This window comes from Uranotaenia lowii, chromosome 3 (assembly GCF_029784155.1).
Source record: "Uranotaenia lowii strain MFRU-FL chromosome 3, ASM2978415v1, whole genome shotgun sequence".
In the NCBI taxonomy this organism is placed as follows: Eukaryota; Metazoa; Arthropoda; class Insecta; order Diptera; family Culicidae; genus Uranotaenia; species Uranotaenia lowii.
The window spans coordinates 238757640-238774984 of record NC_073693.1 but is presented as its reverse complement, the minus strand read 5'-3'; the positions used below and the strand labels follow the sequence as shown (position 1 = coordinate 238774984).

The window sequence follows — 17345 nt, the reverse complement described above, 5'->3', positions numbered from 1 at the left end:
CAGAACATTTGCCGTAATTTTACAGGTCGGAAAACAAATTACGTGACATTTAATTTTCAGTATACAACTTTTTTACAGGACATTTGCTGTAATAATCAATGAATCTACGTTAACTTTCAAGGAAAACAATTTAAAATTACAGGTTTTGTTAATTACATGTTGATTTATTTTAAAGGTTTCAGTTTCAGTGAGACGTAATAGTCAAAATTTTTTTCTGTGTATAGCATTCGCTCCTCCTCCTCTTTTTCATTTATGACATTTTTTAAAATCAATATAAGCAACTGTATAAATGGCAGCACTAGCAGCACGTTCGGATTCTGTCGTCAGTTGATTTTGGTCGGAAAACGGACCGATTTCGGTTGGAAAACTGACGGATTTCGATCGAAAAACTGACAGATTTTGGTCTGGAAAAGGCCTGGTTGTTTTGACAGCTCACTCGCAAAAACTTATCGTCGTCACGAAAGTTGTGTGACCAGGGCACTGTATTGATCCGAATTTTGTTTGTTTTCTAGTCTGTTTTCGGATCGGTTCACGGGTTGAACGGACCAAATCTCGACCGATTTTGGACCGATTTTGGACCGATTTTTCGATCCGGGATACTGCAATTCGAGACACCCCTCGCTCGACACAAACGTCAAAAATATAAATAAATAGACAAAAAAACTACTTGATACAGTGTGGAGAAAAACAGACAAAAGTGTGGCGTTCGGTGTTGTTTTGCGGAACCGTTTTGGCGAAATTCGCTCCATGCATCGGAGAAACTATAGGACCGAAAAAAAGGCTGCAAGGTAAACCAGTTCACTTTGATTCCGGATGGAGTCGGATCAACTGTGCCATCAACGGCTACTGGAGAGTGACAAAACTTAAAAAAATGACCACGCGCTAATTGTACTCGGAACATTTGATAGATTATTCCGCCGCATTCGGACGTAAGGCCGGGAACTGGAACAACAGACCATCTTGCTCTAGGGCAAAACCACTACACAACGAGCGAAAATCTAAAACTCAGTCACGATCTACATTCCAGGAGTTTGGTTTCGACGGAACTTTTCTAGCAACCTTGGGAAAACCAACAGTAACCAGCAACCAATTCATTAGGATATGTCCTTAGTACTTTTGTCTTTCATTTCCATCGCTCCCAGCAGCTGCTTTTGATGGTCTCTACACGAGGAACACGATACCACTTCGATCGGTATAAGCGAGTGCGGAATGACGTGTCGAGCCAGAAACTTGCTTTCAAACGATGAATCCCCGTTAAGATGTGTACGCACAAGTCGATCAACCCTCCATGCAGATTATCAGCGTATTATTCCCGGCGGTATTGGGCTGAACCGGTTACCAAAAGGGACCTGGAAGGATGTGTCAGCAACAAACGCGCCTCGTGGCGCTTGTTTATCGCTCTCAGATATCGAGCGCGTTCAAGTCAGAGTAGCATTGTCAGTACAGGTGTTCGTCACTGCGGCATTGTGACGATCGACATTAAGAATGCCTTCAACAATGCCAACTGGAAAACTATTGCCAAAGCGCTTCACAAGATGTCCTGACGTACGAAACCGAAACTGGATTACGATCTACTGCCCTAATAGCAGATGTTCCACAGGGTTCCATACTCGGACCTGTGCTTTGGAACGTCATGCATAATGAGGTGTTAACGCTGAAACTACCAGCAGGCGCGCAGGTAGTAGAATTTGCTGACGTATTCGTGCTCATGATCACCGACGAAACAATCGAGGAGCTAGAAGACCTTGTAACGATGTCCGAGCACGAGCAGAGTCAATGCTTAAGTGGCAGGAGAAATTGGACGCATCGAACAACGCAAGATGGACGCTTAGGCTAATCCCGCGACTTTCAGACTTGATGAATTGGATGTATGGAGAGGTCAACTTTTACCTGACGCAGTTCCTCTCGGGTCATAGGTGCTTATAACGGGGGGGAAGGTAGTAGGAGGCAATCCCTTAAGCGAACCACCACTTCATGCACGCACCAGGTACTCGAAAGCACCGTGGTGTCGCAATTTGTCCCTGTAGAAAACCCGTACCCAGGTAAGAGACCTCAGGGCTAGTCCCGACCAGAAAAATGTGCTCTGGTCGAAAACCGAAGCAATCCGAACCAAACGACAATCCAAAGCAAAATCTTCAACAATCAAAGGGTGATGAGGTGTCCTTTGAAGGTTTTCCTCACCAGAGCCTATACTAAAAACGAAATCGAAAAACCGGCCAAGAAAACCTCGGCACTCAAAATCACCACAACAAGCAGATTTCTGTGTATACAATATTGGTTCGGCATTCAATTTACTTTTGGGAGGGTGTCAGTATTTACATTGGTGCTTATTTCTATCTAACCTTACAGTTTTCCGTTGGCATGCGCATGCTTGTTGTTGTTCTTCCCAGGTTCCAAGATTCCAAAATTCCAGGTGTTAACTGCTTATTAGTGAGCGACACCGGCGCCCGGCATCGGTAACAGGTAGGTGAGTTCATTCGTAGCCGATGCTACACCGCTTTAGTTACTGTTGGTGTCGAGGCTATGAAGTTGAGGTAGGCGAATCGATGAAACTGATACACCACCCTAACATGGAGGGTTTAGTCACGACGACACCGCGATTTAATTACGGCTACCCGCAACTTCTCGCGGTCGGCGATGTTGCACGACAAGGAAATCACTTCTAGTGCCTTCAAATTAGGGATGTCGCACTTCAGTCGTCCGTGTTCCGAGGGGAGGTCCCTTCTCGAAGGGAAACCTTCGAGGTTCAGTTAACAAAAATACAATTGCATTACAATCATGTAAAGTGCTTTTAGGTATTAACGTTTATCTGATTTTTGTTTTTTCTTTTCTTGTTTTATCAAAACAAGCTGGACCTAATTGTCGTAATAAAAGCCTAAACAAAACAAGATTATTAGGCTTACATATCCTGGTACACGACTCAGTAAACTCACGAGATGCTGATCACTACTTAAGCACGTTTTTCTTTGTTTACAGCACTACTAACAGAACTGTTGCTCGCTGTGTGGTCAAGCTCGAAATGGACGAGACCTTCTTGGCTAGGGCTCCATAACCCATCATACGACGCGCCGCGCGGATCATCGTTTAATCTGTTTTGTTTCCGTTCTCTTTGGTTTCGTCATTTAATGCCGAATCCAAACCTGATCACATTTTAGCTGCCAAGTTCTACCTGACGTCTCGTAGCTTGGCAATTTTCAGAGACTGGGAATGCTTGTAGGATCGCTTGAGGTTTTGATAGACTTTCACAAGTATATGTTACATGCTTTAAGCAATAGCTTCATCGGTTTAAGCTTATCAGCTCGCCTTATTGCCCGGAATGCGTAGATACGAAGGAATCGGCAGAACAAGCTATCTTTGTCTGTCCCAGGTTCATTTCTAGGCGTCAACAACTTCTAAATTTGAACGCTGAAAACATAGTGAGTGAAATGTGTCGCGACGAACAGTCGTGGCGTGCTATAGTCGACGAAATTATGCAAATCATGCGCGATCTGATAAGAATCAGGAAAGATGATGAACGTAGAGAGCGAGATAGTCAACCAAATTTGACAAGCTAATGGAAGGTCTTGGGCCTCGTATGACACTTCAATTCAAAAGCAACGCGATCTTAGGGCGCGGTATAACCCTTATCTGGACTCATACGTGTGGTGGGACTTAAAAGGTCTCACGTACTCAGCTACGATCTTTCCTGCAGCAAAAGGAAGCGGAGATACCATTCGGGGTGGTCGTGACGGGATTCTAGCTTGGTAGTCTCTCAACCGGCCATGCCTTGGTGGTAAGAAATTCTGCGGGAGTGGTTGCTGTGACGGGCGCAAGTTACTTTGAAAGGGTTTCCTAACCGGCACGCGTTTCGAGGTCCCCGGGGTAGTGGATGCTGTGACGGGCGTGAGTTACTATGAAAGCGTTACCTAACCGACACTCGCCTCGGGGTCTTCCGTACCAGTCTGAAGCGGTAGAGGAAAAGGAGAAGGAGGAAAAAGGAGAAAGAGGATAATGCAGAACGAAGATCAAGGAGAAACACCAAAATTGAGAAAGAGGAAAAGGGTGAGATGTATAAGTGCATGAGCACAGCCTACCCCTTGATGTAGTATCATAGAGTGAAACCAAGGGGCACATCTGGCACACGAAGCCCAAGGTGGTTTTAGTGGGACGAGCCCACTCACGGCAACAAACACCCGGCTGTTATGGTTTAAAATCAAATTTACATCTTGTAAAAAAACGGTTTTGGAGTTACTATGACATAGTACTTGTCATGTCACTAAAATTTCGGCCTGATTTCCTCACATTGAGTTGCTTACGATGTAAGATTTAAAAAAGCTATGGGTCTTACCTTCTTGGCAATCCAAACACGTTCTGAATAGTTGAAAGATAAAAGCGAAGTTTGTCAACCCTCAACGAAGTTTCAACGAAGTCGCACCTGAAGTAACGGATCGTATATCTTTGCTTTTCCATCCCTTAAACTTTGTGCATTAGTATTAGTTTCTAGCACTACTTAAAAAACCATAAAAAAATAAACTTTATCAGAACCCTTTGTGCTTCACTGGTTTTCCGACATTACTCGAATGGACAAGCTGACTACAAAAGAAAACTGGCTAAAACAGACTTTGGTATGTTTTCTTAACACTAATAAATAAGAACATGTGTGCCCTTCTTGGCGGACAACTATTGCATCCAGTAGGCCATGCTTGGTGTAATTTCAAGACCCACTCGACCCAACAATACCACTTCTCTAGTCTCAGATAGCTCTGGAACGGGCACACATGTTCCCAGCCTAAGGCTGTCGCTAGGTTCTAAGACGATTCTAGAGAATCTGACAAGCATTGGAGTGCACTTTGTGGTGTCGACCATTCTGGTGATGCGCCATGGCTGCCCCGTAGCCCGGACAACATTTGTGCTCTTTCGCGTGGGTGAAGCTAACACTTTGCGGCAACTTGGTGGGGCCGGCTCCACCAGCGTTTTGGGATCCCGTACCACAGCCGGTACAGCAGTGCTGCGGCAGGGATCGAGTATGCTCACAACCGGGCTGCGGCTGAGTTGCCGTCGATTGCTGAGGTGCCGCAGGTGCTTGGGATCTACAAGCGGTTGAGGTGCTTGATACGTTGTTACTGTTGACCGTATTGTTCATACAGCAAGCAGTATTGGGGGAACAAGTCGCAGGAGACGAGCATGTAATGGGAAAATATACATTTAAACTATACAGTGCGTAACAGGGTTCTGGGTTATTGTTTAAACTATTGTTCGGATGGTGGTGGTTCATAGGGCTAGAGAGATTGTTATTGACACATTTAGTTGCTACAGACCTACTGCAGTTGTTCTTGCAAATGTTACTATCGGACCGGGACCCTGGTGGATTCATGAAGCACATTCCCGGCAGGTCGGTATCGTAGATGTCCTGAACCATTTTGTCCAGCTTCTTCAGTGCTTCGTTTTGCTTCTGTTGAACACTATCCAGCTTGGCTTTTCGCATCTTTGCACGTTGCTGCTCATACGTTGAAGAAGTTGGGTGCTGAGACCTGTTCACCAGATTTCTAAAAAAAGGAACAGTACAGTATGAAACAAGGAAAGGAATAGATAAATTCATACGATTTCTTTGGTAGCTCTGGTTGGACGTTTTGGTCTATCGAACTTTGTGCTGATGGAGAATTCGTTGTGTTCGAGAGAAGATCCAGCTCCTCTTGAGTAAACTGAAAATAAAAAAATAAAAAAAACTTACAGATTACTTACACCACATCAATAGAAAACACGTGTTCACCTGTCCTGGTATAAACGATTTCGATTTTGATCGAAACCCGGGCGGAGGACTAAACGCGCATGAGGACGGAGTGGATGGAGTGTATTGCGTATTGCTTAGTGAGTTGCGATGTTGAAGGTCTTCCAGGAACTCTTCCGTATCGCTCACCAGGGAGCCGAACACATCCGACACACTGTGCATGAAAGCATGCCCGGTAGAATTGGAACGGTTCTCTCTGCCACGAGGTCCAAAACTGTGTAGCTTAACAGGTGAGTTAGCTGTACTGCGTCGGGCCACATCGTCGAAGGTTACGGGAGAATATACCCTCCGGTCTTCCGTGCCAGCAGAACTTAACCCTCCACTCGATTGCTTAAGCTGAATATTGTAGGTGGATATGCTAACTCGTCGATCTTTGTTGGATTCGGCGTATTCGATGGAAGGTGTCTTCACTACCTCAGATGCTAACTGTAAAGGTTCCCGGTCTTCTTTATGCTCCAACCAATAAGTTTTCATCGCTCCCTTTCCTTTGACCTCGATCTCTCCTCGTTCAGAAACGTGATAATTTGAAGGCAAGAAGTGTCTCGTCGTTTGTGATATGTGAATCTTCATAGCTTGTCCCGTCGATTCCATCCGTGAAGCCGTATTCACGGAATCACCAAACAAGCAATACCGGGGCATTTTAAGTCCAACAATACCTGCTACAACAGCACCCGAATGGACACCAACCCGTATCCGCAGATGGGATCCTGTCGAGGGATCTTTCAAATCGGTGATTGCTTCAATCATATCCAAAGCCATGTCGCAAACCTTTTCCGCGTGGTTTTGCTCTTTTTCCGGGGCTCCCGAAACCACCATGTATGCGTCACCTATGGTTTCAACCTAAAAACATATTTTTTTTAAATTATTTCTGCCTTAAAATACAATATTGCACAAAGATCTTTACCTTATATACATTGTTCCTCTCGGTCAAATTGTCAAATATTGAGTACATTGCGTTCAGCATCGAGACCACCTCCATTGGGGTAATTCTGCTGCAAATTTCTGTAAACGTTACCACATCCGAAAACAAAATCGAGACACTGTTGAACATTTCGCAGGTATCGATAGGGTTCTCTCCTCTTCGCAATCGATCAGCAACCTGTTTCGGTATCATCTGGTACAGCAGTTCATCGGTACGCCGCATCTCTTCGTCTAGCTTCCGCATCGATTCTTCCAGCTTCTTCGATTTTTGCTGCTCTTGGTCCAGCGCCAACTTTAGCTCCACCGATTGCTGGGTACCAGCTAACATAAGGTCCCTGCGTAAGGAAAGATGTTGCCATTTGTTTGTTCTCAGTTTGATATTATCTCGTATCATCGGGGTTTGATTACGAATTGTTACCGCCGATATCGATAATCTGATAATGGACTACCACCGATGCTATGATGCCGTGTTTTGATTTTTTTTTTTGTCCAAAGTTTTAATTTTATGAAGAATTAACACAAAAAAACGGTGTGTTTTTCTTTAAAATACCCCTGTGTCGTAAATTCCACAATTTTGTTTTTTCTTCATTTCGATGTAAATTTTAAAATATTTTGAATAAGGTGTCACCAAGCAGAGGAAAATTATTAAGACAATATTTTCTGGTACATCGATAGAGGAGAATCTAAACTATGATTTTTTGCATCAAAATCATACTGAACTCACTAAGATATGCTTTTTAAGGGTATGTTTTATCTCGGTCCATGCACTCGTTATAACGTGCTAATCGTAATATGCTGAAAAAGGCATTAATTTTTCAAAACGACCAATTTTCATTGAAAGTGAACGAAAAGTTCAAAACCTTTTTTTAAGCGTTAATTCAGCCCAAAAATCAACTTTTTTTTTAAATTTTGATTAGTCCAATTTGATTTTCTTTTCAGTCAAAGTGTGTTTCGGGTGTGTTCGGCTGATAGGCGCGTATTGAATATACAGCCTGCGCGTATTTGCAACACAGTTTTGTGGCTTTGGATGTGATTTTTCAAAATCAAGATTTAAAAGTAACTAAATAAGTTTGAGTCATAAAAAAATCATAAGTATTTAAAAAAAAACACTTTTCTTCAACGAGTATATCTCACAAATCAATCCGGATGCCAACTTGATACTACAGCCTGCTGCTATCGACTCTATTCCTGCGAATTTCTATAAGATCTCGGGACGCACCTCTCAAAGCAATCTGGAAGTTCTTTTCCCTGACCACCAACAACCGCTCGTTCCTGCTTCAAGTCGTCCCGTGTATCGGTCAGGTGAATCAGGGGATGACTTCCAATTGCCAAACTATGGCAAGTATCCGTCTGTTTTTAATATTTCACCCAATCATGCATCTCTTGCGCCTGATGATGTTCCCCTCACCAGCGTACATCGCACACAGAGAACCGCATCGAAACCTTTCGATTCCATATCCCTTTACTACCAGAATTTCGGTGGTATACATTACTGCCTGCCCGACTACCTTCTCGCTACTTCATGTTCCAGCTATGACGTCATCGCCTTCACGGACACATGGCTGAACGACTGCACACTATCTGGCCAGATATTCGGCCCTAATTATGCAGTGTCATTGAATATAATTCCTGTTGCGATCTTGTGTGGACTCGCATTGATCTTGGGGGTCGAAAACTATACGTTTGCGTATTGTATTTGCCGCCCGAGCGCTTTAGAGGTGTTGCCATGGCAAAGTCGTTTTCACGCTGCATCTCTAATGTAAGCTGCGACCCGGAGGATGACATAGGCAATTTCAAAATGCCCGGTTTGATGTGGTGCTCCAACCATGGTAGTTTCTTTACTCGGATCCTGCTCGTTCTACTTTTTCGACACCTTTAAACATCATATGGGACTCCCTGAGTACAGCGACCTTGCGCCAGATCAACGAAAACGATCGTATGCTGAACCTTTGCTGGGCAAACGATGGGTCTCGTATACCGACCATTAAGGGGGGGTAGGGTCTAACGGGTATAAAAAAACACCATTTCCACGATTTTTTTCTAGAGCTATCGTACAAACAAATGTATTCAAATTTTTTGCATTATACAAAGCATTTTCAAAAGAACATTTAGTAATTTTTTCGTAAAAAAATATTGAAAAATGAGCCGGTGACGGAGCATTTTCGAGGATGCCTTTTAGAAAACAAGATTTGCGGTGGACACTGTATCTCAGCACAGAATCATCTGAAGTCAAAAAATCAGAGCAAAATATTTTTAATAGATGTTTTTCTGGACCCCAACGTTTTTATTTAACTTAGAAATATTTTTATGAAATTTTTGTGGCTGTTTGAAGTAAAAACTACGATTTTTCACTTAAAAATCCGCCATTTTTCACCTCTAAAATCTCCCCAAAGTAAAAAAAATCAAAAAATAAAAACGTTGGGGTCTGGTATTTTATATGTAGAAAATAAGTTCCAAATTTGAAAAGAATCGGATAAGTAGTTTTCAAATGACGATGTCCACGGAATTTAAAAATGTGCTTTCGAGAAAAACGCGCTTGAAGTTTCTGCTCTTGCTTTCTTGCAGTATTAGATAGGAGGAGATAAAGGCCTATAACTTCTACATTTTTGCTTCAATTGACTTGAAAATTTGACACAACATTCTTGAAATGTTTTACAATAAGAAAATAAAAAATAAAAAAAATCGATTTTTTGAAAGTGTTAGACCCTACCCCCCCCTTAAATTAGCTCCTGCATCGCTCGCTAAAGCAGTTCCACATCCACATCACAGTAGGTCGGCGTCCTCCACCAAACCGTTTTTGGCACTTCCGGTCTCCAGGTATTTTTCAACTGTTCGGTAACTGCTTGCGGTTGCGGTAAACTGCTGCACACACTTATATCGGACAGCGCACGAACTATGTCCTTCTGCCGTTTGGCGTGCCAGCTAGGAAAAAGGCAACCACAGCGCTATGTTTATGTTCGTGTTCCATTTTTCCGGATAACACCTGATTACAAGAGTAACACTTACATCCAATGATAGCTAAGACTTAATGTAAACAAAGCGACGAGGGGTCGCTCAATACTGTTTCGTGTGCAACGAAATAATTTCTGTTGAAGTAATGTAGCAGTTCAATTGCCCGACCCTGTATATGTTCCCTGTCCACAAAAAGGTGATAGACGAGACGTTAACAACTACCGTGGAATCTCAGCCTTATGTTTGATAGCCAAACTATTTGAATTGATGTTCCTAGATCCCATTTCCTCGTTTTGTAAGAATTACATTTCTAATGATCAGCACGGGTTCATGTCCAAACGCTCTGCGACAAGCAACTTGCTGACGTCCACTTCTTTTGTGCATGAAAGCTTTGCTGGAAAATCTCAAACTGATGCCATATACACCGATATGTCAGCTGCGTTCGACAAAGTGGACCACGAAATTGCCATAAGGAAACTTGAACGCTTGGGGTTCGGTGATACTTTACTTTGCTGGTTTCGCTGTTATTTGACTGATCACGAATTGATTGTTTGGACGAGATACCTTTTCTCTGCAGTTGTCTGCCTCCTCCAGTGGGCCACGAGGTTGTTATTTAGGACCGATTATTTTTCTAATCTATTTCAACGACGTGCTTTCATTCCTCGACAGCTTAAAACTTTGCTATGCTGATGACTTTCAACTGTTTTACATGGTAAGCGACCACGAAAATAAAGAGTGTCCACGATGAAATTGCCACACTATGAAATTACTCTAAATTTTTACCGTTGGGTAGAATTCAATGAAAATTTGGGTGGATTTAGTTCATGGTGCATTGTTAACATCCTGCAAGTTTGAAAGTCCTGTTATCAAAACTCGCGGAAATTGAGTCGAAAGAACAGTTAGGATGTTGGGAATCGTGAATTAAACGGTGTCGCGAGTGATTAAGCGGTTCGAGGAACAAATGACCACCGATCGGAAGCCTAAAAGTAAAGGAAAAAGTGTTCCTTACAACATCAAAAATCACAACCACGTAGTTGGGGCCTTCAACCGAAACCCGAACGCCTTCTTTCGGTATGTGGCTAAGAAGCTGCACCCAAGCCGAAGTTTTGTCCAGAAGGCCAAAACTAAGGTTGGGCTTCGAAGGGCTTCGAAGGTGTGCAAGGTACAAAAGGCCCCTAAATAATTGCGACGAGAAGCAAAACAAGTCCGACAAAACCCGTGCCAGGAAGTTGTACCTCAACATGTTGACGAAAGTTGAATGCTGCACCATGGACGACGAAACATATGTGAAGGCCGATTTCAAACAGATTCACGGCAACCTGTTTTTCACGGCCAAGGATAAGTTCCAGCGTCGATAAGCAACTGGAATTCAAGAAACATACCTACAAACTAAATAAGTAGTCAACAAAGCATCCAGAAGTCTTGGTTTCATTTTTAGCGTAGTGGAGGACTTCAAGGACGCGTATTGCCAGAAAAGTCTATATTGCAGCATTGTTTGTTCCATCCTTGAATACGCATCTGCCGTATGGTACCCCTACTACCAGAACGGTGCTGAACGACTCGAGGCTATCCAGCGGCGCTTTTTACGATACGTCATTAGGCATCTTAGACATCGCGAATGGACTGTCTTGTCGACTGTACTGGAAGCTATTCCGCTTATTTAGTTTGCGACCCCGTGGTCTTAGATCAGGATCAGGATCAGGATCTTCAATTGTATGTTCCCATTCGAATGAACAATTGTGGAGCGAACAGCGCCCTCATCGGTGCAATGAAATCGTTCAACCGTTTTTCCGAGCATTTTGACTTCGATGTTTCGAGGGATGTTTTCCGAAGAAAAGTTGAGGACCTCGTAGTTAGTCCATAGTGTTTTGTATTAATTTAATCTTAAGTCATCGTTTGGATCAATATGTGATCTGTTGATTAGAAATAAATAACATAATAACATGAGTACGTTCGTTTTTTCACTAAATGTACGTGGAATTTATAGCAAATCGGCGACACGCTTAGGTGGGCATATTAGAGCATGTTCCCCTAAATGAGAACAGACTTTTAAAATGAAATAAACAAGAGATTGGTTTAGAATGTCCTCCCAGCAAACATTTTTGTAGGTATATTTCTTAACAACTTTGTTATACGTCTCATATACATTATAGAATCACCGTATAAAAAACCGAAAAAACAGTATTTAACTACCAAAGTGGAGGCAATATACATACATATTTTTAACTTCTGGCTAAAGCGATAAGATTATACGAATTGGACGATATTCGACTCCGTATTGATACATACTGAAAAAAATGTAAGAGAGCACATATTTCTCTCTCTCAACGCATGCGAACCGTTACCAGCGACAATATTTGCTGCTGCTGTCATTGGACAATTCTTGCAAATACACCATCTGATTTTCAGCAATCTGGTTGCACTGCTGGCTGCAGAGAGAACAACAAATCAGTTCTCTCACTTGACCCACGCGCAGGCTTCGGACGCATCCTGAGGCGCGACTCATACCAAGTAAGCGCGTCCTCTCAGAAATCGACAGAGCATGCAAAAAATTGAGAGTTGAGTCACCGAACTTAGAATAAAACGGTTAACCTCGGCGACACTCCTATAGGAGCGCCAATCACTCTTTGCTCCCTCGGAGGCTCTGCGCTCCTCCCAAAGAGGCCTCCCTGGGAGAAATAACTTTGCGTGTGACGAATTCAGAATTGCTTCGAGTTAGGTACATATTTGATTGCTTCAAGTAGCTCACAGCTGCTGGCTGGCTGCTGGGGGTGGCTGTGGCAAAACAAATTTTAGACTATTTTTGTACCTAAACAACGTTAACATTATTACTCTAATTTACATTCAATGTTCATGTAAAACGATTGTCGAAGTTAAGGCTTTCAGATAATATGTTTTACATAGAAATCGGCTGGTGTTGAAAGAAGTATTGTAAACAAGAACATCCTGCACACTTATGAACCTAAATGGCTTTTAAAAACTTAACGTCCACAGATAATCATTTTGCTTTTAAATCAAAAGGCTTAGGGTTGATGGGACATCAAAATTACGTAGTCAGAAAAATGATTGCTTCCCCAGCTATTTTCAAATCTGCAAAAACATACGATTTTCACCTTTCTAAAAAAGGTCTAGATAAATGGCAGCAATGAATGAAAAAATCAAATGAAAACGTTTGAAAATTTATAGTTTAAGATATATTTCTGATGTCATAACGCATACAGCATCAAATGCAGTAAGTTTTTGTTTTGTTCGAATAAAATTTTACAATTTTCTGTCAAAAATTATTTTAAAACTATAAAGGTGCTGCATACATTTAGGGGTAAAAAATCATCTAGCTTAAATCATAAAAGTTTATGTTATGTTTTTCTGTCAAAAATAATTTTAAAACCATAAAGCTGCTGCATACATTTAGGGGTAAAAAACCAACTAGCTTAAATCATAAAAGTTTATGTTATGTTTTTGCTGTCAAAAATGATTTTAAAACCATAAAGCTGCTGCATACATTTAGGGGTAAAAAATTATCTAGTTTAAATCATAAAAGTTAATGTTATATTTTTCTGTCAAAAATGATTTTAAAACCATAAAGGTGCTGCATACATTTAGGGGTGAAAAATCATCTAGCTCTTCATGTTATGATAGATGATATTTCGAATTTAGCAAACGCGTGAAGTGAACCAATCATAACAGCATATGGAATCAAGATTTAAAAGGTGAATCTTTGATTTGCATTTCGATGAACTTTTAGCCCAGATTTGTAACTGAATTATTCAAATATTTATTTTAAAAAAATGCTGATTTTCCGCAAAAAAAATCACACCAACAGTGTTGATATAGGCAAGGTATGTTATAAGGGCATTGGAAAAATATAAAAAATGTAGGTACATCTTTGGCACAATTTTTTTAATTTTCTATGAGAATCAAAATATTTAAAAATCTATCTCACGATGTTAGGAAATTAGTCATCATTATTTTGTTATCAATAAATGATAACTTCACTACATTATATTCAAGTAAAAAATAACACCTCTTGATGTGGTATACAAATGTAGCATCTAACCCGGCTGTTGCATAATGCCCCGTTTGACGGTTATTGATGAAATTATACCTACCCGAAGATAATATTTCAAATTTCTTTACAAACTAGAGGCCCTTCTTGTGCTATTTGACTTAAATTTTGCATGTAAACTTCGCACAACAATCTGCTTATTTGAGCCACTCTACTCAACAAAATAATCAGCGGGGACACGTCCTACCTTTCGTTATTCATATTAAATCATTTCCAAATGACACCGCCGGCGCAAACCAAAACAAACGAACACGAACCAGCCAGATTCCCAGCTCATAACGTTTGTCTTAAAGCGTTCCTCATTTATCTTTTAAGAGCGGAGCGAGAGGTAAAAAGAACTCTCTAGGAGCATGACATCTTCGAGGCAAATGGTCACTCCTTCTCATTCCTTCACGCCGCTTAAAGAGTGAGAGCAGATTTTAGCTCCGTGGGTGTTTGCTCTCAAATGAATCCGAAGCCTGCCCATGCGGGAGAATAAAATGAATCGTCTTCAAAATCTGCAAACATGGCGGACTTTTAATCATATCCGATTTAAACCATTTAACATACTTGTGAGGCAAAGAGTTGATTTATGTTGATGAGTTTCCAAAAACGATCTTATTCAATCATCACAATTCAGATAACAAATTGATAAGTAAAATAAACAAAAATAGAGGATCACTTCATTCATTAACAAAACTTTAGTTTTCTTTATGTCTCCTTATAAATATTCTTTGAAGTTTGATAGAAGTATTTTTACCCTAAAAAGTCGTTTTTGAAAATACATTAATGTAGCAGGAATAACAGCTAGGAAAACAAGTGAGCTTAGAAAATTTTAGAATATTTTTTCATTTTCTATTAAATTTCTTATCACTGCCTCAAAGATAGAAATAGGAGATTCCTTAGGAAATATCTAGGAGCATAGGAGGTGTAGGAAAACTCGATCGCACCATTCACCAAAATGGATCCTGATCTCTACCTTTCATAAACTAACATAACTCCTTCCTTTGATGCTTGAGTATGGATTCGCAGACGTATAGACGGTTTCCATAGTTTGTGATACTAACTTATCTCTGGTTCTGACTATTTCAAAACTATTTTTGGAGTATGCAGGAGCATGTGGTTGCTAGTTGAACCTAAAGAGTATCATACTAACATTCCTTCCTTTTTCCCCATTGACTACTAGGACGTGGGCCGGCGCCGTTATTAATCATTTATAGAATAGGAGAGCATGAGTTTTGTACATTGAGAATGTACTGCTAATCCCAAGCACCATTCTTTTGGACTTTGTGCAAAATTGATGGCCTCGATTAATCACGGAGTAGCAACCATTGGCGAGGTAGAACTTGTTCTGCTTAGCCACGCCAGCGATCATGGAATTTGAAATGCGTAAGTTGAGTAAAAACTAGATAAATATGTTTCATTTTTTTTTATATTTTTGATGAATGATCATAACTACACAGCATTTCAAGTTCAATGATTTAAGGTGGATATGAGTAGTCAACCAAGCTAAGCTAAGCTAAGCTATCCGATTTAAACCATTTAATCCGACTTCTAGTAAAGATTTTTACGACCTTTTACTTGCGTTAGTTAGAATTACGATTCGCAGTAACGTTTTAAATGACTTGAGTTATCACTTTTAATGCGATTTCATGTTTGCTGGGCTGTGGAATGATACTATGAATGAAAATCGAATCTCGTTGTCTGACGCCATCTTGAAATCCAAGAAGGCGGCATCCACTTAATAAAATGTTGTAAATGACTTTCACTTTCACTTTCAAATTTCACCTCTCACCCAATACCCACATTGTGGGGGTTTCATGCAATTTTCAATCATTTACAGCATTTGCTAGTTGAGCAGACATCTTGGATTTCAAGATGGCGTCGGACTATGAAATTCGATTTCTACCCGTTTAGCCTTTTTACCCTATTGTAATTGTGGATGTTTCACGAGATCTTCAGTAATCTACAGTTTCGAAAATAAAAGCGGAAGCCGCCATCTTGGTTGAATGATGCCGTCAAGCAACAAATTTTTGCTCCTACTAGTTGGGCTCTTCCAATCAAAACTCATATTGTAGAGATATTCATACCACTTCCAGTGATCTGAAGTATTCAAAAGATTTTATTTTTTTTTTTAATTCTCAAAAACTTTATAACGACTTATCAAAAATGTGTAAAATGGAAATTCCAGTTACAGAACTACCTGTAAACAAATGGTTGGATCAAAATCAAAGCATTTTCAACGACCATAATAAAACAGTTATAAAACTAGCTGAACAAAAATGCCATTATAAAACTGTAATAAAAATTTATAATGCTAGTTGACTAAACCTGTGTTTCTTGGATTGTATACATACCTGCTAAAATCATGCATCGACAAATCGTTTATGTACAGCCCGGTGCTGATGAGCGATGTCAGCTTCGGCATCACTGGCGTGCCCAGAAACATGATCATCCGCCAGTTTTCCATGTAGATCATTTGACCTGATTCAAAAAACAACACAGAATTTACATATCATAATTGTTGGTAAATTTTAATACTAATGAGATCATACCTTTCAGTCGCAGATGCTTCTCGACCTCTTCCTCCTGTTCCTGCTCGCTCAGAAATATTTCAGTCTTTCGTTGATTTTCCGGACGCTTCTTGACGGCTTCCGAAGTGACTAGCTCGAAGATGTTATTTGTGCGGTTGAGAATCTGAATACAAAAATTTCACAAGGACATACAATTCAATAACATTAAGATTGAGAAAACAATGTTTTAGTCTTACCGTCTGAAACTTGAATGCTATCAACGGCCGCCTCAACTCGAACCAATCGTTGATCTTTTTGGACAGTAAATCCGGTATGATTACCATGAGCGAATTTCCTATGCTTCTGACTACCATATCGGCGCTGAAATGACATTGAATTTGTTGCACATTAAAAGTGATGATCGATTTTCAGCTGTAGAAAACTTTGAACAACAAATCGCGGGCTAAAAATCCATAAAAGAAAGGACACAATTTTGATTGATGAGCTGTCGCAAAAGTTCAAGCTAGTCAAACAATTAATCTGGCGGTCGCTTCTTTGACGTGAATTTACTCGACCGGATTCTGGTATCCGGTTCGCAAACGGTTCGCAGATAACGTAGGCAAGCGAATGATGTGATCATTTTCGATGCCGAGTTTTTGTCTTTTTTATAGTGAAAAACAAACATATCGTTGCTTAAAGTGTTATCACGGTCTTGGATATTGTGAACAGTGCAATTCTTTAGTGACGGAGGTGTACTGTTGGATTCGACGGCGCCAAACTGCCCGGAACAATTTTGGATTGATTTGGCCCATTACCGCTGATAAGTATTTTTTTTCCCTTTGTTTTGTGTCTGTAACAGCACGATCGCTTCCGATCGCGGTCATTGTGTTGGCATGAAGCGGCTTCAAGCCGTTTCCAAGAGTTTGGTATCGAATGTGTGTGTGGAAATGAATGAACACGAGAGAGTGAGTTCCAAGCTGTGTTCTCGGTGCAGTGGAAGAATATCAGCAACAGAGGAACTTGTTCTCTGTTTTGGGGGATGTAATAATGTTTTCCATATCAGCTGCTTGCCAAGCGTGGTGTGTGCAAACTACGATGTACTTGAAAAAATGAAAAATGTTGTGTTCGTTTGTGACGACTGCTTGGA

The 17345-nt window shown here is 40.8% G+C and overlaps 2 protein-coding genes across 2 annotated transcripts in view; one reads left to right on the top strand and one right to left on the bottom strand.

Annotated features, from left to right (window-relative positions):
• Positions 1-17345, top strand: part of LOC129753203 (soluble guanylate cyclase 88E-like) — a 300021-nt gene that overhangs the window by 126159 nt on the left and 156517 nt on the right. The gene's annotated exons all lie outside the window — the stretch shown is intronic.
• LOC129751463 (soluble guanylate cyclase 88E) lies at positions 65-16579 on the bottom strand. Its single transcript, XM_055746998.1, has 8 exons — positions 16456-16579; positions 16241-16382; positions 16043-16169; positions 6672-7023; positions 5750-6607; positions 5581-5681; positions 5298-5525; positions 65-5102 (listed from the first exon to the last, which is right to left on the bottom strand). Exons 1-8 carry the CDS (start codon positions 16570-16572, stop codon positions 4799-4801), a joined length of 2229 nt encoding a protein of 742 aa, XP_055602973.1. The 5' UTR covers positions 16573-16579; the 3' UTR covers positions 65-4798.

Coding starts and splice junctions, on each gene's coding strand:
- LOC129751463 (XM_055746998.1), bottom strand. CDS start 16,572: ATGGTAGTCAGAAGCATAGGAAATTCGCTCATGGTAATCATACCGGAT. Junction 16,383..16,455: donor TAGCATTCAAGTTTCAGACG/GTAAGACTAAAA, acceptor TTTTGTATTCAG/ATTCTCAACCGCACAAATAA. Junction 7,024..16,042: donor TCGATGCATGATTTTAGCAG/GTATGTATACAA, acceptor TTCCTTACGCAG/GGACCTTATGTTAGCTGGTA.